The sequence below is a fragment of the Propithecus coquereli genome, unplaced genomic scaffold (genome assembly GCF_000956105.1).
Source record: "Propithecus coquereli isolate 6110/MARCELLA unplaced genomic scaffold, Pcoq_1.0 Scaffold10, whole genome shotgun sequence".
Classification (NCBI taxonomy): Eukaryota; Metazoa; Chordata; class Mammalia; order Primates; family Indriidae; genus Propithecus; species Propithecus coquereli.
Window position 1 is genome coordinate 14,315,806 of NW_012133858.1, and position 26,490 is coordinate 14,342,295.

General features: G+C 35.3%; 1 protein-coding gene across 1 annotated transcript in view; it reads left to right on the top strand.

Annotated features, from left to right (window-relative positions):
- Window positions 1-16,628: 16,628 nt before the first annotated feature.
- Window positions 16,629-26,490, top strand: part of P3H2 (prolyl 3-hydroxylase 2) — a 51,479-nt gene continuing 41,617 nt past the window's right edge. The window contains exons 1-5 of the mRNA XM_012639931.1: window positions 16,629-16,779; window positions 17,728-17,917; window positions 22,679-22,810; window positions 24,936-25,078; window positions 25,409-25,498. Of these exons, the coding sequence (XP_012495385.1) occupies window positions 16,636-16,779; window positions 17,728-17,917; window positions 22,679-22,810; window positions 24,936-25,078; window positions 25,409-25,498 (699 nt within the window). The 5' untranslated portion in view covers window positions 16,629-16,635. The remainder of the gene's footprint in view (window positions 16,780-17,727; window positions 17,918-22,678; window positions 22,811-24,935; window positions 25,079-25,408; window positions 25,499-26,490) is intronic.

Sequence of the window (26,490 nt, forward strand, 5' to 3'; positions counted from 1 at the left end):
ATAATTATTATTAACATTAGATGTATAAAATTTTTCTTATGAATTTATATTAATAAGCGAAATCATACTATAAAGAGTGTTTATACAGTCTGCTTTTTTCATTCAAAAGTGTATCATGAGCATGTTAGTATATCTTATTATTCTCAGTGGAGATATAATATTCTACCACATGATTGTGTCCTAATTTAGTACATCCCTGTTAGAAATTTTGCTTTTAATTTAATCATACCAGAGTTTATATGGAGTCTTAGAAATTCTGCTTCACAAAATTAAGATATTTCCCAGACAGCCTTTTCTATCTGGTTCTCTAGTTTTCTTTGTTTTCAAAATTTTTTCAAGAACTTTACCAGCTAATCAAAATAATATCAGGAAAGTATCTTCCCTTTGGGAGTTTTTCTGCATTAGGGAAACCTTTCATTTAAAATAAAATAAAAGGAGATGCCTAGAGGAAGAGGGTCTTGATCAAACGTTTTTTTAGAATAAACTGAAGTGGGAGGTTTAAGTACCATAAATAAAAAACAGATGTGTCACTCCAGAATGCCTGCAACATAACATTTATTTACCTTGATTTTCTTAGTCTTATCCTGAGAAGTTATCAAGAAAACCAGGCATTTTTGTTTAGAACTCTACTTTTTCTTAACCTTGTTTCTTATCCTGTTTTAATGTCATAATGGGTCTACCAAGGTCACTTCATGATACCTTTCTAGAAAGAACACTGAATTAAAAGTTAGAATGCCTTAATTTAGCTACTAGCATTGTTGTTGGTCATATTGGGAAAATATAGCATAGAGATTAAGTCTGAGTTCTGGTGTAAAAGAGTTTAAAATCATATTAAATTACTTATTGTTTTTAAATTTCTCAGCTGTAAATGAAGTTAATGCCAATGCCAAACTCATTATTTTCAGTGTATATTAGTTTGCTAGGGCAGCCATAACAAAAGCTACAGACTGGGTAGGACGGCCTAATCAACAGACATTTATTTTCTCACTGTTCTGGAGGCTTGAAGTCCAAGATCAAGATGTCAGCACATTTGGTTTCTGCTGAGGCCTCTCTCCTTGGCTTGCAGATGATTGCCTTCTCACTGCGTCCTCACACAGTCTGTCTTCTGTGCATGTGTACCCTGGGTATTTCTTTCTGTGCCCTAACCTCCCCTGTTTATATAAACACTAGGCAGATTGGATTAGGGGCCATCCTATTGGCCTCATTCTAACTTAATTTCCTCTTTAAATGCCCTATATCCATTTACAATCACATTCTGAAGTATTATTGGGGGTTAGGACTTCAACATATAAGATTTGGGGGACACAGTTCAGCCTATAACATATGGTAATATGTAAGACATTTATTTCAGGTCTCTGGCATATTAAATGTGCAATAACAGTAGCAACTATTATTACTTGGCCTCTCTGAACTTCATTCTTCCCATTTTTTGAAATTGGAATATTAGTATCTGCCCAGCCTACGTATGATGATGACTTGAGATTATTTATGTTAAAGTTTTTTGTAAATTAAATGGTAGAACATTGTCATTTATTTTAAGTGTATACATATGTACTCATCCTCTTCTCTTTGAAAGTATTCAAATTGCATCCAGGCATTTGCTCTTAGCTTCTTTTTTATATTAAAGCTGTAAGCTGGAAAGGTGGGATTTAAGCTCCCCATTAATCTTCCTTTTAATTTTATAGGGTCTCAGCCTCCTCAGTTCCTGGCCACACAAGGTTAATACGTGTCAATTCATACAATCTTTCCCATATTAACTTCCTCTGCTCACATGGGGCAAGGGGCAAAGATTAATGAAAGTGTAATAGAATCTCTCTGCCTTACTGTTTCCAAGTAGAGGCAAATGGGAATTCCTCTAGTGCCTCCTGGGAGTGTTTTCAAATGAAAAGAACAAAAGCTGCTCATATTATTTTACAATAGGACCACATATTTTTCTGGGTAGGAACAGTAGAGGTGGCAACTCTCAGATGGAAGGCTATGTTCATTTTAATGACTTAGCTAGGATTTCTATCTGGTTCAAAATGGGGCTTGCTATGGAGTCTTCAAAATATGAAAGAATTTAGGTTAACAGAAAGTGAGTCTGCCAGAAATGTGAAATGTAGCAGTGTAGCACCTTATTGGTGTGCCCTAACAACTGAACTTTTGGAGTGTGGCCTGATTCCATAACACTCAGGAGACCTGAATTGAGGGAGTAGGGCACACTGGCACCTGCTGCTACTCAGTAGGACTGATCTAATTCAGCTCTCTCACTACAGACCATCCTGTATGACTGGAACAAACTAGTAGCCTAGACTTTTTCCTCTCTGGTCAGATGGAGATGTTTCTGAAGGGAGTTTTAAAAGATTCAAGTCACTCCCTTGCTTTAAAATTTTCATGTGCTCCCCAAAATAACACAGCATGCACTTAGATTTTAAACCCTATCCCACTTTGGCCCAGAGTACGTTTTTTGTATTCCCTGCTACTCTAAAACCCATTCCCAATACTTATACTCACAATCAACTAATTCTTACATGTGGATGACACTTTTCCTCTATGTCCTTGGTGAAATGTCCTTCCTGGCACTTCTGCTGGTTGAAATCTCATCCATTGAGTAGAGTCCATTACAGTGGCCATATTCATAAGATTTCCATGAAGACTTTCCAGATCCACCTATTCAGAAGTGCTTTCTCCCACTTTGAATCCTTACAGTATTTGTTTTTACTTCTTTTAATATCCCTTACCCATCCCTAATTATAGGTGTTTGTATGATTTCCTATCCCATCCTCCAGATTAGTTACACAAAAGCAGGAATTAGCTCAAATTTCCCCCCACTGCCTTGCCCACCCAATGCCCAGCACAGGGCTTTCATTAAATGTTGGTCAAGTTGAATGGAAAGATGAAGTAGAGTATCCTGAGCCTCAGAATCTCTAGAAATACAAAGCTTGTAATATCCTGTGCAGACAAAGTAGGAACATTGGACTCCATATGTGGAAGTTCACAGTGGCAATCTTTTCTTAGCAAAGACCAAACATGCAGCTGCTAAACTCTGCCACAGTACAACCTTTCAAGGGGAAGGGGGCCAATGTAAACCCACAGTATGTGCAAAATCGAAATCAGAAACCCTGAGTTTTTTTAACCACTGAATATAATTTCACAGTCTATTTGATATGATTTTTCTATGGTTCAATTCAAACCAATCTTTTCATTTGAACACAATCCTATAGTTCTCTTCTATACTTATTAGAAGTCACTTTACAACTTTAATTTGGCTTATCCTGGGTAGCATGGAGAAACGTATTTCTGCCACTGACTTGTGGAGGGAAGCATTTTGGGTACAAATTTTTTATATGTACTTGTTAGAAATGGTAGACTATTTTCCTGCTGCATAAGGAAGATTTGCTACTTGGTCTTAGACGCAATGGAATGTACTAGAAAACTCATTAACTTTGCAATTAGAAGACCAGGTTGTAGGCTCCAGCTTTTCTATCAGAATCCATGTGATCCTTAGAAGAAAACTTAGGTATCTTGTTTATATAATTGTATTAGGGAAGGTGGTGTTACACCAGATGATCTTCAAGGGCTATTTCAGTACCTACATTTTAGGGTTCTGGGATCACTTAAACGATGATTTTATAATTAAAGTCATTCTTTCATCAAAGTTAGAGAAGTTTACCCAATCTCTCTCTCTTTCTCTCTCTCTCTCTCTCTCTTCCTCCTCACTCTGTTTCTTTCTCTCTTTCTCAAAATAGTAGAATCACAGAAAGCTGATTAGTCTTGCAGGCCACTCTAAAGCAGACAAGAAGGTTTTTGGTCAAAAGAGTTTGAAAAATGTGAAATATAACTTCCCATTCATGGATATTAACTATTAAAGTAGTGCATTAAAGACTCTGAAAGCCCTATCCTAAAGAAATATGTTTAACTCTTAATATAGCTCATCTTATACTTTCTTTATTAATTATAAAAGCATTTTTATGAATTTTATGAACATCTGGGGGAATACACCTCCCAGCAAGATGAGGACTGACTACAATCCCAAAAACATTTTTTCCCTGTACTTCTTGGTTGCTCTGACTCATTTATGATATTGATTGCTCAGTCATCTAGGAGACTGTCTTCTCTGGCTTCTCTGGGCCAAAGACCTGAAATGTGTCTCAAGTGAAGACTTTGCCCAGCTCTCAGGCTATCAGATCTCCTCTCAAGGTTCTTGACTGGTAGGAAGATGTACTTTGGGTGCCTTCCCATTCAATAAAACACAACCTAACGTAAAATGAAATGATAATTTTCTCCAATATACAACCAAAATTTGTAATCACCTATTTTTCATTGCTGTTACCATAATATTCCTAGTTAACTGGCTTTGTGTTCAAAGACCCCCACAATCCAATCCGGTTCAACCTTTTTTACCATTACTCTGCAATTCATACCTTCTACATGAACCAGGACAGCCAAACTGCTATTTTATAACACATCGGAGGCATTCCTGTTGCTCCCTGATCATGCTACTCTGCACCTGAAACGTCCACATGTTTTATATTTTGCATGATCCTCAAGGAGACCATTCCTGAACCTGGATCATGTTGCATTTGGTTTGTTTTTTTGTATCCTCAGAGGCTTGGCATCTATCACAGTTCATTTGTTCTTTTCTTTCTTTCTTTCTTTCTTTTCTTTTTTTCTTTTTTAGGGAAAAGTCATTCCCTTTACTGTGTGTTGAGAATTTATTACATATATATTTAAATCTACATATGATTTTCTTATTTAATTTGTTTTTAATCACATATGGATAAAATTTACTTTTTTGATGGGCATGTTTATAAGTTCTGACAAATGCAAACAGTTGTATAACTACCACCACAATCAAGATACAGATAGTTCCATCACTTCCAAAATGCATATAGAATTCTGCACTGACAGATATTGTCTTTCAGTACTTTAGAGATGACATTCCACCATCACAGTTCTTTACAGTTCTATGACAGAGGTGATCAGCAAACTTGTTACATAGATGAGATAGGCACAAACTCATCATTACTTTGAGATAATAGTGACTGAAATCCCAAGTGTGTGTGTGTGTGTGTGTGTGTGTGTGTGTGTATGAATGTTTGCCTTTCTAATGATAGTCTTGTGACTAATTTTCTAGGCAAATCTTTTATCCAGCTGTAAAATGAAGCAGGAGAAATATTCATGATGTAAAGGGCCTTTCCAGTCCAAGTTCTCTATGGCTAATGGAAGTTAGTGTTCATAAGATCAACACAAGTGCCACAAAAGTAACAGAATTGATGTTACCTGATATATTAGTCAGTAAGTAGATTTTTTTCCAAACTTTAACTTCTCAGGAATTCAGATAGACTGTAACTTTCTTTCTAATATAGTCTCTTGGCTAAGGAACAGAGAAAATGTTTGGGTTTATATTTAACCTGTATATATGGCAGGAATATTTCATATACTGTACAGCCTGAAGGTTATTGCTGTGCTGAATACTTTAAAAAGTGCAGGTGTGATGCCAGAGGAGCTTATGAAACATTGAAAGAACTCTATCATTTAAAACCACCTCTTTAGTAAGACCACATGGCTTGTCAGGTTAGGAGTGCCCATTAGTCAGCTTGATGGGTTAAATACCTGAAGGGACCTTAGTCTCATCTTCACATTCCCTCCAGGAGAAGTCTTTGGAGTGAAATTCCCTTTGGTTTGCAGCCACAGTGCATTCCTTTACGTGAGCTGAAATGCGTGTTTGGAAATATTTTTTGAAGTAAATCTCCCCACTCGTATAAAAGCAAGAGTTTATATTTCACAGAAGAACGTGGCATATTTATACCAAAAAGGTACAAGTGGAAAAGCTTTTGGTTTGCTTGTTTGCTTTTCTTGCATTTCTCACAGTGGAGTGGTTTGGGTGGAATGTTAAATTTGTTTCATAAACACAAAATGAAGGGAGACCAAGCACATTAGAAATTGTAATGACAGAATTTATCTGTGCACCCACTAAACCCTAAAGCCCTCCTCAAATCATCAAGTTTGCCAAGCTATTTCCAGTGTTATCCTAGCACTGTTACAATTTTCCACAAACCAAGGCCCAATTGATTACTTCTTTTCCCTAACCCACATGCCTCCATCTGCAATCCACTCAGGAAACATAGGTACTTATAGGAGAGACATGAATTAAACCCACACATTAATTCCCAGTCCTCGAGTCTCTCAGTTCTTCTCCCCTATGACAAGTATTTTATGCCTAACACTTTGTCATTTCACAAAACAGACATGCAAAAAAATGTTTTGAAACTTTTCCATATTCTCGAGTTCAGAAAAAACAGTTCAAGGTATATAGTGAGCTATTTAACTGCTGATTTTCAAAGGGTTTCTTAGAAGCAGAAATCCGTAGTTAATTGCTTTTTTGCCATCATATTTGGCAAATAAGTTAAAATGATTGTGACATTATACAGTTTGGGCTGCAGAGACATAACTCTGGTAGTGAACAATTAGGGAGCTCAGTTTTGGCTCTAGTGAAGTGATGGCCAGTGAGAACTTTTTTCTTAATGGGTCCCTAAGGGAAGACAACATTTCTCTCCATTTATCATAATGAAACCCAGGCAAAAGCAAAACATGAGTGCACAGTTAGCACAATAAAATTTGTTTTTGTACCATGAAGTTCAATAAGGGCAACACTGTCTGTCCCGGCACGAGTTTCTACTTGCTGCTATAAAATCATTGTTTGTATCATAATGTGCCCTTGTAAATAATGATCAACTATATCTGCACTGGGCCCCAGGGAAAGGTAGGGGGCTCATCTCTCCACTTCTCAAAAACACTCAATAAGTGATCATTTTTATTGCTTTTATTTTTATTAGTTTTATTGTAAAGTGCTTGGCAAACTACACAACAATATATACAGGGGAAAGTTCTTATTAACAGCCTCACAGACTAGCCCGTGCTTGCCAATAAGGAGCCATGCATGAGAGGAGTGTAGTTCTGAGCCACGTGGAGGGACGTTAACTTTCTATTTATTTATTCTTCAAAATCTGACATGCATAAGATTCTTCAGTCAGTAAAGTGATGACTACTACAATGGTCATGGGATGCTGGCAAAACTAGAGTATGAAAGTAATGACATCTACCTTCAAAAGAAATTTTTCAAGAGTATTAAAGCTGTTTCCAAAAACAGTAGCAGGAAGCAAATGTCAGAGAGGTCTTGGCCCAAACCCGCTTTTCGGTAACCATTAGTCATCTTCTGACAACTCAAGGGAGACTGCTGGACAAACACTGTGGAGATTAAGATGCCTGCCCAGTTATTCAGTCTAACCCTGTCCTAGCGTTTAGAACCAAAAACAACAGTAACATACCAATAAACCACACGTTCTGGTTTCATTCGATCCAAGGCAGAGAGGACTCATCCACATTCCATCACTAAGATAGTGCACTCCCCTCCTCACCTAGCAGCCAGCCAAATTTTGGCTGTTCTCTTGTTAGAAAGTTAGACAATACACAGACGGCTTGAGGGATTCTGTCCAATTAAAAGCACACACTTATTTTTGGCTAATACATTGAGGTTTTATTTTTTGTTTTTTTGTTTTTTTTTTTTTAACAAGGGCATTTTGTTTTAAATAGTCTCTAATCTGAAATAGTATGTTTAAAAGTTCTGTTTCTTCACTTTAGTGTTTTCCTTACCCAGAAAGATGGTTTTTATTTAGATAAGAAACCTCCTAGCAGATTTAGCTGATGGAATCTGTTGTTCCACTGAGCTCATAAGGGTAGCCTCATTCAGCAGTGGCTATTCACCAGCAGTGTTTAACATCAGGATGTAAACATCAGATTAAAACTCCACCAGAGTGTTTAGAAAGAGCAGCAGTCTATTAATCAGGCTCATGACCATAAGTAATTGAAGGAAAGAGCATAAGCAGTTTGGCAAAAGAAAGTACTTTAAAAAGACATATTCTTCCTTTCCAACTTACTCCATAGAGGAAATGTTACTCTTTAGAAATGTCATTTCCCATTTAATCCTTACCAAATTACATTTTGAAAGCTATAAATATTTACTTATAACCATGACTACATTAGACTAACCTTCCATAAATGCAAAGATAAGTTCATTTTCTACATTAAGATGACCACCTAACTTATGAAGTAATATATGTTCTTTAAAGCTAGGAATTTCTAAATGCTCTGTATGGAGATACAGGAAAGAAATACAATTTCTAGAAAATTTTCTTACTATGAAGGTATATATTTTTAATGAATTGTACCTTTCTTGTGTCCAAAAGACTTTGAGTTACCTTGCCAAAGAAACTATTGATATAATTAGATTTTTGAAATGGGAATAGAAACAAAAACATTCGAAGAAAAAAGGGAAATATATCGGCTTTAGTTTAACATACTAGAAACCTAACACCATATAGTTACTGTAAATGAGAATATATTTAGTTCTGAGCTTCCTAGCAGTCAAAGCAAAAAAAAGACAACATAATTAATTATGTAGCTTTCAAAGTATGTAAAAAATAATTTTATAAATTTGTCAAGAGAAACAAAACATTATTTCCTATAACTGAATTATGAAAATAATTTCAAATATGGACCTTTTTACAAGTTATATTAACATAAAGAATGGTAACATCACTAGCAATTTTGAAATAAAATGCAAAGTTGTTTTCATATGGCTATTCTTTTGACTTAATAAAAATTTGACTCCATTATATGGAAATATTTAGGAATTTCCTAAAATAAGATTGAATTCTCACTAAGCAGCCTGGTCTTTGCATTTAAAGACTGTGATTTACAGGATCCAGCTTAATCCAGTAGATCAAACAAACTGCTTCTAAATTTCATTTCAAAATTTGATTTTTTTTAATTTTAAGAATATTCTTTTAATATGTTGTAAAAATTTATTTATTCATTTATTTGCTTTTGTGAAGTAAAATTAACTTGTGTTGGCAAGAATTTGAAGCAAATTTGGAGACTTAAGTAATGAAGCAGCTGCAAAAATGTCTGGTGCCATATATTTTATATATATATATATATGAACATACACACATGTATATCTTACAGGTTCAAAAAAAGGAAGACTAACATTTTTAGCCCATGAATTTTTAGTGCTCAGTATGATGTGCATGCTGTAATATGATGACTTGCTTTGTCTCTAACTAGTGTACCTATACTTCTAGCTAGAGCTTAAAACTTCGAATGCTTAGAAATAGGATGTCTTCGGTGTCTGCTTACAGGATTGTCAGTGGGGGTTAAAAATCTCTAAAGGTACTATATTGTGAAACTTAAGTAAAAACCTAAGGCAGGGAGGGGGGAGGAGGGGACGGGGATATGCACAAACAATGAGTGCGATGCGCACCTCCGGGGGAATGGACACACTTGAAGCTCGGACTTGGTGGGGAGGGAGGGTAAGGGCATCATACATAACCTAATCATCTGTACCCCCATAACATGCTGAAATAAAAAAAAGAAAAAAGCTAAGGCAAAAACTATAACATTTCATCAAAATGTAATGGATAAATTCCCAAAGTTAGGGTGATGAAACTAGAAAAAGAATTCCCTTCTTTATTTAAAGTGTTGAGGTTTGAGTAGAAGAATAAAAATTGCTTATTTTAGGCTTGATGTTTTACTCTGATTATATAAGAAGCCTTCAGAAGACAAAGAATCATGCCAAATATTCTATTTCAGAAATACACAGTGGTCTTTACACGTTTTAATGTGTGGAATTAGCCCCATTCCTTTGCTGCATGTGTATTACAAGCTGGTCTCAATTTCATATTTAAAATATTTGAGGTTTAAATTTTCCCTAATTCAGAAGAAAGCAGATTTGTGTATTTTTCTACAACATGTTTGGAAATTTAAAAAATTTTTCCTTTTGTGCTATGTGTTTGCCTTCTGAACTGATAAAACCTTGTTATAGCAAAGATGGGAAAAATGGAGGGGAAAAGAGAGAAACTGAGGGTGTGGAGGGGAAGGAAAGGAAAAAGGAGGTAACTGACCTATGCTGCCCTATTTTATTTTGCAAAGTATAATAAAAGCATCATCTCTGGCCTCAACTACTGCAGTGCTCTCTTGCCTGCTAAGAAGATCTGTCTTCCACACAGCAGTCTGAATTATCATTTAAAAATGTCTATCAGATCTTGTTATATCCCTCCTTAAAATTAGAATGACATTTAAAGTCTACCGTATCCTCCATTTGATCCGTCCTTCTCTAACTTCTCAATTCTCTCTCCTTAGTCTCTGCTCTGCTTTTAAGACACGTCAAGGTCAAGGCTTTTTCCACTTCAAAGCCCTTCACTTGATTTTCTTTTGTCTGGAATGTTCTTTCTCTTGTTCAGCTCATGAGTGGTTTCTCAACTTTTAGGTCTCAGCCTAAAAATTACATTGCAGAGAGATCTTGACTAATTTATCTAAAAGAGTCTTTTTTCCACCCTAACTGCAGCCAGTACTCACAACTTTGTTCATTTATTTCTTCATAGCACTTGGCATAACCTGAAATTATTTTCATTAGTTATTTGTTTACTTGATATTTGTCCTCTTTATTGAGAACGTAAACATCTAGAAATCAGGGCCTTTTTCTGTCTTGACCACGTAGGTATTCTCATTAATTATCATGGTGTCTGGCACACAGTTGGTGCCAAATAAACATTTACTGAATCAGCAAATGAGTAAAATAAAGAATTTGGGCATGGCGGGAGTGCTGGACCTATGTGTGTTTTCTTGACTAGAGGGATGGTCAGTTATAAAACTTGTGGACATTCAGTTTGTCTGGGAAAAGGGTGCATAATGACAGATAGGAGGAAGTTACACTAGAAAACTGGAGTTAAATCCTGGAGTTCTTGAGTGTTATGCTGCAGACAAAGAGTGTCTGGAATCTCTTTTGTGGTCAATGGATAGCTACTGAAGATTTTTGAGTAGTCAATGTGTGCTTTAGAAATGCTTCCTTTATTACTAGCTGTGGAGAACTCTTCGTGTGTCAGAAGAGCCTCATTCACTCACCGGTTCAAGGACACCGAAACTTCTGAATGCTAGCAGGCGTGTTGATTTAGTCAGTGCTCATTTCTTTTTCCATGCGGCATGACTACCACGTATGGTTGTGCTTCTGGGCTGGCAGGAGAAAATGTTTGCCTTAGTTCTTCATAGCCTGAGATGAAATGACCTGGTGCTTCTGGAAGGCATTTTTTTAAACCAGTATTCTCACATCTCAGTGGGGCAGTGGCCTTCCTTAAGAGTTCAATACCATTTTATTGTCAAATCGTTCCCTTTGTCAATTGTTCTTTATTTCACAATTTATTTTTCTAATGCATAGAGTTACTTTCATATTAGACTTACCCTTTCTTTGGTTTGTTTTAATTAGATCTTAAAGGAAGTCCAGTTTAAAGCCTTTAAATGTAGTTTTCTTTTGGTTTGTTTCAGAGGAGTGAGTAGATCCTTTCTTAGCTGAAACATAGTACTTAGAAAGCCTTGTAATAATCTCCATCCAATAATATGACTTATATGTGGCATATACATGTTCACGTGGACTTTTCCTATCACTTTGGATGTGTGTGTTTAATTTCTAAAATGCAGTACAAAGACATTAATATCAAGCTTACAGTTAAAACAGTGATCTATTTTATAGACTCTGGCAGACAATTCTGGTATCCTGAACTGGTTCACAATAATTCAAAAGCCAGGGCTAGTTCATAAAGTTTTATAGTTCCACCTTAAGTCATGGAATCTCCTTTATATTTATATTTGGGAAGGTGGCATTATGGTCAATACTAGATTATAAAGGAGGAAAGCAAACAGTTTATCAACACTGACTGACAGTTTTCAAGAGCTATTGTATCACATTGGTCTGTGATAACCACATCGGAAGCTCTCAATATGAATGATGAATTCAGAGATATTTTTAATAAACTTGCATACTTCTAGTACATTATAGCTTAGGAGACACACTCACATGTAATATACCTTTAAATTTATGTATAAAAGATTTACTTCTTACAAGTTTTTTCTCTTAGACACATCATAAACCTCATCTATATGTAAAGTAGGTAGAAAACAAAAAGATAAATAAGTCATAGTATTCCTATCCATACAGAGCTCTACTCGGAGAAGCAAATATACTAAGATCCATACAGTATAAAGCACAATATGGTAAGTGCCAATAGAGGAATAGGGATAAGATGATATTGTGGTGCTTGACTATAGCTATAGGACTGGGAAGGCTCTCTTAGAGAAGGCAGGATTTAAGCTTCACCTTATAGGGCATGATAGAAGAAGAGACAGAAGGCCAAAGGTTCTCTAACTCAGTGGTATAGCCTGAGCCAAGGCATAACAGTATGGAAATGAAGAACATAAATATTTATTTGTGTTCCATCAACTTTAATGTCTGGTGCTATAGAACCAGAGTATATCAGTGTTAACCTGTTTTACTCATAACTTATAATTTGGCTATTACCTGGAGACAGTTTTCACCAACCACAAGTACATGTGTTCGTGGGAGCTATAAACTCTATGAACTCTACCCTTCATTAACGAGAGCGTATTTGCATCCTTGAAACAGACAGATCATTTATAAATTTATGCTACTATTTATTTCTTTTTAGTGCTTTAGTGATGTCTGAAGCACATTCATATATATTACCCAATTAAATCTTTCCAAAATCCTATGTCATAGATGGTGGTAAGCCGTTATTATGAGCTTCTTTTCTTAGGAGAGAACTGAAACAAAAATGTTTAAATGACTTTTTCCAGGTTCACTTGGGAATAAATGTGAACCACGTGCAATTTAGAACTCATTCTTCTTCCTATATACCTATATAATTGTCACTGCGTATATGTCCAAACAATTGATATGTGTCTGTTTTTGAGTGTAAGAAATTGAGAAAATTAAAATGGACGAAGAAGCCACATCCAAAATTAGTTATTTTGATGAGATAATTCTAGGTGCACAGAATTGAGGACAAAGGTATAAGTGGTATGGAGAGCTGTTTTCAGGCAGGATTTAATGGAAGGAAGGTCAATATACAAATTAAATGAAAATACAAATTAAATTAAATATACAAATATACAAATTAAATGAAAAAAGGGAAGGTTTTACTATTATTAAACAAAATTAAAGATGTCAAGTCTTAAAATAGGGCAGTTTATGTTTTCTGTAGTGAGAGCTGATTCTTTTTTTTTTTAAATATTTTTTTGTTTCAGCGTATTACGGGAGTACAAATGTTTAGGTTACATATGTTGCCTTTGCCCCACCCAAGTCAGAGCTTCAAGCCTGTCCATTTCCCAGACGGTGCCCACTGCACCCATTAGGTGTGAACATACCCATCCCCTTCTCCCTGCTCCTCCCTGCCTGACACCCGATGAATGTTAGCTGATTCTTTATATACCGCCAGACTGCAGTGAGTGGGGACTTGTGAACCTACTATTAGGTCATTAAATATGAAATGTCCAGTTTCGAATCAAAAGTGTAGTTAATTATACCTCAAGCAACAAGTACAATTAATCAAAGTATGCACCTAAATTATTGACACAGTTTTGCCATCTCGACAGTAGCTTCTTTATGCCAGCAACGAAGAAGCCTGGAGGAGAGTGAGTGGCAATGAAATCGCGAAAGGCATTTTCCATAGCTTGTTGAGAATTGAGAGTTTTTCCTTGCAAGAAGTGATCCAAAGCCTGGAAGAAATTGTAGTCAGTTGGTGCAAGGTCTGGTGAGTACAGTGGGTGACAAGACAGTTTCCAAGTCCCGCTTCTGTAATTTGAGCAGTGTTGTTTGTGTGACATGTGGTGGAGCGTTGTCTTGCACGAGGATTGGCCTGTCTCTATTAACCAATCTTCGCTCCTCAAGCATCCTCATCATTTCATCCCATTGGTTGTAGTACACATCTGCTGTAATTGATTGACCAGGTTTCATGAAGCTGTAGTGGATAATACCAACACTGGACTACCAAACAGACACCATTAGTTTTTTTGATGAATATTTAGTTTTGGACTGTGTTTCTGCAATTCATCTTAATCCAACCATTGTGCTGAATGCTTGAGATTGTCAAAAAGAATCCATTGTCATCACACCTAACAATACAGTGTGGGAATGCTTCACTTTTATGTCGTGACAGCAAAGAAAAGCAAGCTTCCAGATGATTTCTCTTCTGACGCTCGTTTAATTCACATGGAACCCATCTATCCGGCTTCTTCTTTACCTTGCCAATTGTTTCAAATGGCCCAATATTGTTGGAATAATTAACGTCAAACCTTGCTGCAAAACCATGAACAAGTTGAGATGGATTCACTTCCACTACAGCTTTTAGTTCATCATTATCCACCTTGGTCTCAGGTCGTCCAAATGGCTAATTTTTAAGATTAAAATCACCAGAATGGAACTTCTCAAACCATCAACGTACTGTGTGTTCATTAACCACATCCTTCCCAAACACCTAGTTGATATTTCGAGCTATCTGTGCTGCATTGGTTCTATGATGGATTCATATTTCAAAATAATGCAGATTTTGACTTATCCATGGTTTCACAAAAATTGCTCTAAAAATTTTTTTTGAAGGATAATCACAAGCCAAAATGTACGTTTGTAAGAATGAGGATGTATCCTCACAATAAACATAAAACAAGAAGTGTCAAAGTAAAATGTCAGAGATATAAACTGCCAAACTTAGTACTTAAAGAAATAGAACATTTCATACTTAATAACCCAATACTTCTTTCTATTCTTTAATAATCGTGTGGCTAGGTTGTCAAAAGAAGACCCAATTTAATCTTATATGCCATTCTGTGGTTTTGTATTTCCTTGTTCAATAACAATGAGTTTTCATTTTTTTACACTTTAAAATAGATTGAATATATGTTGAATTTCACCATGAAAAAGACTACTGATGTGAATATTCATTTTTATGACATGAGGTAAATGGATTTGTCTATAGACATTTTCTGTGGCTAAAGCACATGTCAAAATTCTTAAATTGAGTAAACTAATTCCTTTTTATTAAAAATGCATCATTGCTTATTACATGGAAAGCAGTATATTAAGTGGTTTAGGAGATTGACAGTGTCTTGTAGGGGTTATGAAAAATTATTTCTTTTATATTAATGAAAATCAAAATTGTAAATTAAAAATCGAGTATCTTAAAGCAGTGTGATATAGCATTTTATGTGATGCATTGAGCATCATTTATGCGTTGGAATAATTCACCCTTTTAACTTTTTTCAAGTTTTATTATATTTTTAATTGACACAAATTATACGTATTTATAGAGTACAGTGTGATGTTTTAATACATGTATACAATGTATAATGATCAAATCAGGGTAATCAGAAAATCCATCACCTCAAACATTTGTCATTTCTCTGTGGTAAAAACATTTAAAATCCTCTTTTCTATGCTGAAATATACAATACATAATTGTTAACTATAGTCACCCTCCAGTACAATAGAACACCAGAACTTATTCCGCCTATCTAACTGTAACTTTGCACTCTTTGACCAAGCTCTGTTCATCCCTCCTTCGCCGTACCCTCCCCAGCCTCTGGTAATCACTATTCTACTCTCTACTTCTATGAGATCAACTTTTTCAGATTCCACACAAGAGTGAGATCATGCAGTATTTTTCATTTTGCTCCTGGCTTATTTCACTTATCACAGTGTCCTACAGGTTCATTAATGTTGTTGCAAATGACAGGATTTTGTTATTTTTGTGGCTAAATAGTATTCCACTGAGTATATATTCCACATTTTCTTTATTCATTCAGTCATTGATAAACACTTAGGTTGATTCCATATCCTGGCTTTTGTTAATAATGCTGCAATAAACATGGGCATGCAGATATGTCTTCAAAATACTGACTTCATTTCCTTTGTATATGTACCTAGTAGTGGGATTGCTGGATCATATGGTAGTTCTAATTTGAATTTTTTGAGGAACTTCCATACTGTTGTCCATAATAGCTGAATTAATTTACATTTTAACCAACAGTGTGTGAGAGCTCCCTTTCCTCCACGTCATGCCAGCACATATTATCTTTTGTCTTTTTGGTAATAATCATTCTAACTAGAATGAAGTGATATCTCACTGTGGGTTTGGCTTGCATTTTCCTGATGGTTAGTGATGTAGAGCATGTTTTCATATACCTATTAGCCATTTGTATATCTTCTTTTGAAAAAAGTCTCTTCAGGTCTTTTGTCCATTTTAACTGGATTATTTTATTTATTTATTTATTTTTGCTATTGAATTGGTTGAGTTCCTTATATATTCTGGATATTAACCACTTTTCAGATGTACAGTTTGCAAATATGTTCTCCTATTCTGTAGGTTAGCTCTTCACTCTGTTGATTGTTTCTTTTGCTGTGCAGAAGCTATTTAGGTTGGTATAATCTCATCTATACATTTTTGTTTTTATTGCCTATTCTTATGAAGCTTTATCCAAAAAAATCCTTGTCCAGATTAATGTCACAAAGTATTTACCCTATGTATTTTTCTAGTGTTTTCATAGTTTTGGGTCCTATATTTAAGTCTTTACTCCACGTTGATTTTTTTTTTATATGGTGAGGGATAGGGGTCCAGTTTCATTCTTCTGCATGTTGTCTTGCCACTTTCAAGCTGTGAGACCTTGGACTGATCTCTTTATTTCTCTGTGTCTGGTTTAGAAATATTTTCCCTCATTTGGCTCCTTTTTTTCTCTCTATAGCTTAACCAGATGGAGAAAGCAGTGGAAGCAGCCCACACATTTTTCATGGCCAACCCTGAGCACATGGAAATGCAGCAGAACATCGAGAATTATAGAATGATGGCTGGGGTTGAAGCATTCCAACTGGTAGATCGAGAAGCCAAACCACATATGGTGAGCTCTGGGAACTCCTGTCCTTACGATTCTCACAGGGAGCTCTGTTCCATTCATTTCATATGAATGGATATCTCAAATTGAGTCTCAAATTCCAGTAACCTGTTTACACTTTCAGAGTTCTCGGATGAAATATTGTAATTATCACAGCTGACAAAATTAAGATAATTTTTTAAAGTTTTAATTAAATATTTAAAACTAAAATTAAAAAACTAAACAACTAAAAATTTAAGAATTGAGAGAAAACGGAAATTAACTTACAAAATCAGTATAAGGTTGTGAAAACTAGAACATCATAAAAATACCTGTAATCCTTGCTAGCCTCAGCTCCTCTCCAACACTTCTATTCCACACCTGGGAGTTGAAGCCAATGTGAATTTTTCAAGGTCACGCTGTGGTTTTCCAGTTCCCAGTCAGTGGTTTGTCCATTGTACCTTGTACTTTTCAAAGTGGGTTTTTAAAAAGCCACATAATTCTTTGTTTAGATGAGATGTTACTTGAAATCACATGTTGAAAGAGCTTTTTTCCGCCAATTTTGAACATCACCAGGCTCAATGTGCAGCCTCCAAACTCATTGCAGAGAATAGGAGAGGAAAATTTTATATGGAAGACATTTTTTTTTTAATTTGGCAAGGCCTGTCACTTCCACCCACACGTGTTGTCCTGCACTTGTTATGTTGCCCTACCTATGGGCAAAGAGATTAAAAAATATTGTCTTCTGTGTTCTGAGAAAGAAACGAAATTCATTGTTCCCATTGCACTCTACTTGCTAAGTAAGTCACCTCTTGTTTACAGTTATTTGAATCCAGGAAAGTTGCACTTTATCTCCTGGTACAATTCTTCTTTATTCCTCCACAGCACGGGAGTTCATACTCCACATACTTAAATGATCCCAAATCTGCCTATATTCTGCTCCTTGAAAATGCTTTTTTTTTTTTTTTTCTTCAGGAGAGTTATAATGCAGGAGTTAAACACTATGAGGCCGATGACTTTGAGGTGGCCATCAAGTACTTTGAACAAGCTTTAAGAGAATATTTCAATGAAGATATGGAATGCCGAACCCTATGTGAGGGGCCTCAGAGATTTGAAGAGTATGAGTATTTAGGATATAAAGGTGGTCTGTATGAAGCCATTGCAGGTAAAGCTTATTTTTTCCTTATATTTATTTCCTGATTATAAAAGTACTATATGCAATTTTAAAAGTATTCCAACAATATAGAAGTATATATTGTAAAAATGAAAGACTCTTATATGTCTATTTCACTCTATTTCCTATAGATAAATTTATGTAGTTAAAATTTTGGTGACTGTCCTCCCAAACTTTTCCAGATGAATATGCAAATATTGATGTATTTATTTAGAATTATTATTTCAATTGTTATAAAAATAGGACAATACTGTACACATTGTTTTTCAACTTTTTTATTTGTTTGTTTTATGCTTAACAATGTGTTGTGGACTTCTCATGTAAGTATATGTAGATTTACCATTTTGTATTTAATGGCTGGGTAATGTTCTATTATATGGGTATATCATAATTTATTTGACCAATTCTTTACTGGTGAATATTAAAGAGGTTGTAATTTTTCATTCTTATAAACAATGTAGTAGTGAATGCTTTTGTATAATCTTTATTTTAAAAAGTCTCTTATTATATAATGAAAATTTAATATGTTGCAAAGTAGAATTTAAAATAGTAGGTAGTATGCTTTATATTTATACAGTAATTGGGGAGATTGGCTAGTTAACCATTTTTAGGGGTGAAGTAATTTCTCTGCTATACATCATACACAAATTATATTTGTATTAACAATATAAATGTAAAAAAATTAAAATGTTAGAAGAAGATGCAAGAGGTTATTTGTATTAATATGATACTAGGAGAAGAAAGCTCTTCTAAGCATGACAAAAAACAAGAAAAAATGAAGAAAATTATAGACTTTACATGAGATTTATAAATACAAATTTATATAATAAACTAAGCTGATCTACAAATGACAAATAGAAAATTTTTATTGCAAAATATTTTATAGGCAAAGAGTTAATATTCTTCATATTTAAAAAGAGACTATAAATTATTATTAGTTATAGTAATTTACTTCCTAATTAGTAGTAATAATGATAACCAACATGTATGTGGCAGTTATAACACACAAAGCAGTTTAAATATTTACATCTCTTTTAAATCTCTAAACAGCTCCTCATAGATAAATACTATTGCTATTTACTCTCTTCTCCCTTTTTTAAATGAGCAATTTTTATCTCAGAAAGATTAAGTAATGTGACAATAGTGAAGCTGCAAATTGAATTTAGGCTTTCATGAATTTAATACCTATAGTTTTAATGCCTACATAATTGAAAAACAGGCAATTAATTTCTACAATAATATATGTTTAATAAATATTTCTTGAGCACATATTGTATTCCAAGTTTCTCATACATATATGAAAAACAATGTTCAATTTAATGTACGCATAAAAATGCACATTAATGAAGTCAGTTTGCTCTCCCCAACTTCCAATGTTTTCTGTCTCCCAAGAAAGCACTACTCACCTAGTAGCTCAAACCAAATCCCAGGAAGTTATCTTGCAATCCATCTTCCTCCATTTCTACTCTGATCTGATTTGTTACCCAACTTTATTAGTTGCTACCTGCTAATAGCACTTAAGACTTCCTGGCTCTTTCCATCCCTTTTGCTACCACCCACGCTCAAATTGACAGCTAATGCCTCCTTGCTGCTCCTCACGTCCTGTTCAGGTTTTTCTCAGAACACAGATAAAGCAGTATCTAAAAAACAAAATTCTGTTCGTAGACCTGCTTAAAACACTCCAGTGGTTTCCATTCCACTTAGAATTAAAACCATAACTAATAAGGATTTTATGACAGGGTACTTGTATATGTTTTCATCCCCCTTCTCTCCCCACCTACTGCACTTTCTTTTAATTCCTTGAATATGCCATGCTCATTTCCATTTGCAGATCTTCAAAATGTTGTTTTCCTCTATCGTATGCCTAAAGCCCTACTTGTTCAGTACTCAATCTTCAGGGCCCAAGTACAGTAATTGGCAAAGAGTAGGTATTTAGCCAACATTGGTTAAATGAACCGGTTGATGAATGAATACATGAAGGAGATGACATATCCATCCATCACGTTAGAGATGAAAGGAGTTTGGCTGATCTGAATGCAGTAGTGTCTACAACTCATTGATCACAGCCACTTAGATTTTTTGTTCTTTCTCCTCTCCTACTGCTTCACTTTACTAGCCTGAAAAAAAAAAAGAGTTAGTAATACTCCATGTTTTTAAGAATGTAGCTCATAAATTGTTAAGGTTTTTTAGAGAGACAATTAGGAATATAGATAGCTATCAAAAGTTAGATGAGGAAGTAAACTAAAAAAGTCAATAAACTGAAATATGTCAAACGTCCAATTTGTGACACCCTCAAATACCCTATATCAACTCAATTCAATTAAAATCAATACAACTATCTGGATTATTGAGGATTCCCCCCTCCAAAAAAAGTGTTTTCCTGGGTCTTTGTCAGATCAATTTGCCTGCATTTTTGTGAGCACTGCTCATTTGAATGTCAATTGTATGTGTGTTTCACATTTTAATTGCTGAGTCTGTCTCCACACTTAATCTTTTATTTGGGAATGGGCAGGCTTTTCCTCTATTACAGTTTAGCTACATTGTGGTTTTGTGGGCAGAGGTGCCCTGCTATCACCCTTACCTTCACCTCTACACCTGCCTCTACCAGTGGCCACAGAACAGTTTGGCAAATGTCCTAGATCTGATTGAGGAAAGTTGACTGATGGTTTCCCACGGATTAGCATTTAGTGATTTGCTCAATGTCACCGCAGCACATTGGTTGCTGGAAAAGAATAGAAATCTCTCAGCTCAGGTTCTTTAATTTTTAACACAACCACCATCCACACCACAACTTCCAATAAAGAAAAACAATTTTAAAAGGAGTCATAATCCCTCAAATCCAAACCAAATATTATCAATTACAGAAATATGGTAAGTCCTCTTGAGAATTTGAAGCCTATCCAATTTATCATGAAAAGGAAAATTTTAAAAATATTCCCACACAAGTGTACTGGATCTCAAAATTATTAGAACGTATTCATTGCACAGTGGCATTTGAGATAGAAAGAAGGCAAGGGATACAACTAATAAAAAGTAATATGACAACTCTCACTATGTAAATTCTAGACTGGTTCAAAATTGTCCTAAACTAGAAGTTAAACTGGCTTTCAAAATACAGAATGCATTAGAAAGCTAGAATATTTGAATTTTAGAGTCTGAAAAGACACTTCAGTTGGAGAAAAATACAAATGACTCCTGAATGCAGTTATTTATTCCTGGCTGTGCTTGATGACGCTCTAAAGGATATCATTCTGTCATTCTCATTTTGCTGCTATTCATATCCTGCTTTGAAAATATTTTCATTCAGATTTTGAGTTCTTGGTGGGTATGACTTTCACCCTTCCCTTTTTCTTGTCATTTGGAATTAGAAGGAGTGTGTACTAGAAGGTAAAGCGGAATGCAAATGGTCACTTAAGTAGGAGAAAATAGTTGAAAGTTGTTTGTTGTTTTTTCCTTAAGAAATAAATCAGCTAGGTGTTTATTTCAGACATGCTAATTAAATAAATAGAGACCATTCTTCCCTTCACATCGCCCACTTGGCATTAATAACCAGTGGACTTTAGGGATTCTGTTGGCTGTGCTATGTAGGGTTGAGTTAGCCAGGTTATGTGAAACTGGCACATTTTCCCCACACCAGAAAATACACATTTCCTTCCTGTTGTGTTTTGGGGGCCCCTCTGCAAGATCACAGAGATCCATGCCAAACTCTGACTAAACAGAGAACCTTTTGAAAGAAGGCAGTTGTGTTAAATTAAATTGTACAGCCATGAAGTCAAACGATTTTATCATCCTCCTCAAGGGAAGCTACTCGGCACAAGCATGAATGAACAATTCTCCTTCTGGAAAAGTACCTCCATCTTCATTATGAAAATCAAAGTTGAGGAAAAATGCAGACAGTGTTTTTTTTTTCCCCTGGTACATTAGCTACTTGTGTTTCCTCCTCTTATGCTTTGATGAGATAGAACCTAAAGCTAAAAGGGGTATGAAAACCCCTACGCGTCAGGATCCTCACCCCGTTTATAAGAGAAAAGAGTGGCAAGAATAGAAAGGGGAGCAAAGAGAACAGAACAATGCTTGTTAAAATCCTTCTCCCTACTTTACCATTCCTTGGCATTCAAATACTCAATGTTTAGGTGATGGACTCATTTATAACTGGGTAGAGTACTGATAAACAGATGTAAGGAATAATGTTTTTATTACTTCTTTAGGAAAGTTTGGCCTGAAATGTTAACAAAGAAAAGGAGCATTTTGCTTCATTCTCAGCCTGAACTCTCCTCAGACATGGAGATTCCTCTCTCTGAACTGTTCCTTAACATCACCAGCTTCTGAACGTCCAGTCCTGACTCCAGGGCACTTCAGGCCATCTTAGTATCCAAAGAGAGGCCCCAAAGTTGTTAAATGAGAAAGTCGACATTCAAGTGGACCTGGGTGGGGTGAAATGGCCTATGTCCCTTTCAGGAGGGGTAGAAGGAAGGGCATATGGAAAGGGAAGAGCGCAGCATAGAGGAAGGAGAAAGGACCGTGAGCCAAGCATTTGGGATTTACCACTATTCTAGTGATCATGGACCAGAGACCTTAGCAAGTCACTTGCTGTCTTTGTAAAAAGGTTTTACCATCACAAAGTGATGATAGTCAAAATTTTGCTCTCAGAATTCGGTGAGGTGAGGAACGCCTTGTGTATCTCTGGCTTTGACTTTGCATCTGGGCTTTCAGCAGAGCAGAGGGACACATTTCTTGGCTCTTGTCTTCCAGATCACTACATGCAGGTGCTGGTTTGTCAGCATGAATGCGTGAGGGAACTTGCCACCCGCCCTGGCCGCCTCTCGCCAATAGAGAACTTCCTCCCTCTGCACTACGATTACCTGCAGTTTGCCTACTACCGAGGTAAAGCATAGGGCCTCTGTGAAGACCTACCGGGATTGTGGTTCAGCGTTACAGCCATTGCATTCTTGTAATTCAGTGTCTGCTTTCCTCAGTTTATCATCAAAGCAATGAGGGTTTATGCATTTTCTGTCTCATCTCACATCCCTGCAGCTCTGGACAAGAAGAACAGAAGGTCAAACCACAAGTGGGAAAAGTATAGAATTTAATGCTGTGATGATTTTCTGAAAAATTATAATAAACTGACATGTTATATGGTTTCTAAACTTAATTTTTAACTTAATTTTAATAGATAACATATTCACAAGGTTTAAATACCAAATACTTTAAAAAGTTTCCCTCTCTTCCCTGTCCCCACAACCCAGTTTCATGCCCTACAACCCAGTTTCTTACTTATACTTCCAAAATTTTTTACAGAAACAACAAATATACACATAGTTTTATTTCCCTTTCTTTTACACAGAAAGTAGCATACTATTTACACTATTCTCTGCATTGTTTGCTTCACTTAATACATGTCAAATTCATTTTAGTAGGTTAGACCCATGAAATTACCATTTCGTTGGGTCAAAAAAGAGATTTTGGCAGTTTTATATGGTTCAACTTAACTGTATCGGTACATAGAGATCTTCCTTATTCATTTTTCTTTATATCTGCATATCACTGTACTATAATTTATTTCGTGTGTCTCCTAATTGATTTGCAATTGTATTGTTTTCAATCTTTTGCTATGACAGTCAACATTCAAATGGATAACATTTTACATATGTCATTTCACATCTGTACACAATATCTATAGGATCAATATCTAAAAGTACAATCACTGAGTCAAGTGGTTTATTCATTTGTAATTACGATAGATGTTGCCAAATTTTCCTCCATATGGAATACATTTTCCATTGCTTATCAACATATTATAAAATTTTTAGACATTCCCCAAATCTATCAGGTGAAAATAAATATCTAAATATAGTTTTAATTTCCACTCATCCTATACAGAGAGAGAGCTTGAGCATTTTTTCTGATGTTTAAAAGCAATTAATATAATTTAGATTGTTGAAATTGATCTTAGATATCACGTTGTCTACTGTTTTCAGTCTGTAAAGAAGCAACTTGCTTAAAGTCACCTAGCTTAGTGACCTATCATAATACTTGGTTCATTGTTGTTATTATTAATATTAATATTGCTCACTAGCTCCAGCATCAGGCTACCTCGTATAGAGGTCAGTAGTAAAGAAAATGTTTCCCTTTTAAGATAATAATAGGAAAATGTCTCAAGCCAACATTTGGAAGATACTTTGGCAAAGTCTCTCCCTTTCCAAAAGCAAAACATTACTCATCCTCCTGGCACTGATGGCAAACAATAGATTACGTACTCAAGTCATGAGCAGGGAATGCAAAGGAGAGAGCTGCTTTATTTTTATCATTATTTTTAAAAATCAGAGCCAATACATATATGTAGAGGAAATTTCTTTTAAAAGAAATCTAATATCGTGACCTATTTGGAAACAAAACATACCATCTTTAAAAATTCCTCTTATAATAGCTAAGTATTTCTGTAACAGAGAGTTCATAGCTGAAACATCCTTGTTAGTTCCTTTTGGTAGTTTGCTACTGTTGGAGTTGCTGTAGTTGTATAGTGAGGGGCTAAAAGAGGATCCTCCAGAACATGTGGGGCTCTATGAAGGACTTTGCATGAAAGTGCCAATTTTCCACTAACTTTGCAGCAATGAGAAATAACATTTTACAATCGCTTATATTACTCATACGTTATGTACAAAGTGGAACATCATTGTTGTAGAAGATCATCCTTAGGATATTTACTTAACTCAAACTGAGTACAAAAATGTTTTATCTGTATTAAATACTGAAAGTTGTCAACAAACATCTTCAGGTAGAAACTTTTGATATTTTATGTAAAACAACTGGCACCAAAGCAGACTACAGGTAATACCTTTCGAATACCTGAAATCATGTCCCTCCTTTACCTAAGTTTACCCGTTTAGCAATTTGTCTTCCCTCTTACTCACGTTTGATGCTAACCTCTGCAGACATGTTGAAGTCTCTCCTTAAACTCCTTTGGGTGGACCTAAGCTGACTCTAATGCTGCAACTCCTTGGTTTTTCAGTTGGTGAATACGCAAAAGCCTTGGAGTGTGCCAAAGCCTATCTTCTGTGCCACCCTGATGATGACGATGTCTTAGACAACGTAGATTACTATGAGAGTCTGTTGGATGACAGCATTGACTCAGCATCCATTGAGGCCAGAGAGGTGAGACTGAGAAGTTCCGAGAAGAAACTATCCTGTGTGTGCTCTGGGAGAACAGATAAAAATATAATGTGGATCTTAAAGATATCCAACAATTTTGCAAAGGTTCTGGAACTCAGTTCTTTCAAACTTTAATTATTCATGCCAGAAGCATATTTTTCTCATACTTGCTAGCTTGTGAAAATCTGTTGAGATAGGGACATTTTTTGCAGCTCTGAATATTTCCGTTAGCTCATTTGTCACTATCCAATGAGAAATATTTCTACTTGAACATTTATCATAGCTCTTACCTATTATTTAAATAAAATTTTTCCCTCGTTTTCTTTTCTCTAGGATTTGACAATGTTTGTGAAACGTCATAAACTGGAATCTGAACTGATAAAATCAGCTGCAGAGGGGCTGGGATTTTCATACACTGAACCGGTAAGAGCAAAGAGCAGAGAGAAAATGTTTATTAAACAGACTATTCAGTGGAATTCTTATTTATGTTTTTATTACCCACACTTATTTGTTGAAGATTGTAATGCCCTCCTTGAGGTAAAAATTGGGCGCATGGAGGTATTTACTCAATAGATGTGATGAACTGTAAGACACATTAGTATACGTCTATATCACTGAGATCCAAAGTCAAAAGCAAATATATTTGGTAGAAGTATTTTGTATATGATTCATTTGCCCTAAGATTGTTTTATTTTCTCAAGTTCTGGGTGTGACACTTTATATTTTTCTCTTAATGCTTGTTTATTACCTAAACCTTTAAGAGACTTCAGAAAGAACACCATTAGTCGCAATCCTACCTCCCCTCGGGCTGGCTTTACTCTACTTTTCCATGTTGTCTTCTTATCATTGTTTGTATGAAGACACATCTTTTTCAGACCTAGTACTATGGTATAAGTAGATTTGTGTTCTGATTTTTATTTAAGAAGGTATAATAAGCAATTTCTATATTTGTATTGCTTTAAAAATTATTTTAGCTGCATATATAGAATTGATGTACAATAGATAAATTAATTCTTCTCCTGCTGCTAGACATTTGAATTATTTCTGACTATTCTATTGTATTTAATGCATTAAGCATTTTTCTCTCTATTGAACTATATTATTCCTTAGAATGCACCTCCAGGAGTGGGATTTTTCTGTCATCAAAGGATATGAGGTTTTAAAGTTTCTGAACCTAAATTGCCTTCCTCACAGATTTCTCTGATACCATTATTGCTCCTAGTAATGCATAAAAGTACCAGTTTACCACAAATTTCTCAGCAATAAAAAATAACCTTTAAAAATCTCTTGTATTACTCATATGTTATGTACAAAAATGATACATCATTGTTGTTTTAACTTGTATTCCTTTGATGACCAGCAAAATAAGCCTTTTCACATATTGCTAATAATTTTTTCTTTTCTTTGTATTACCT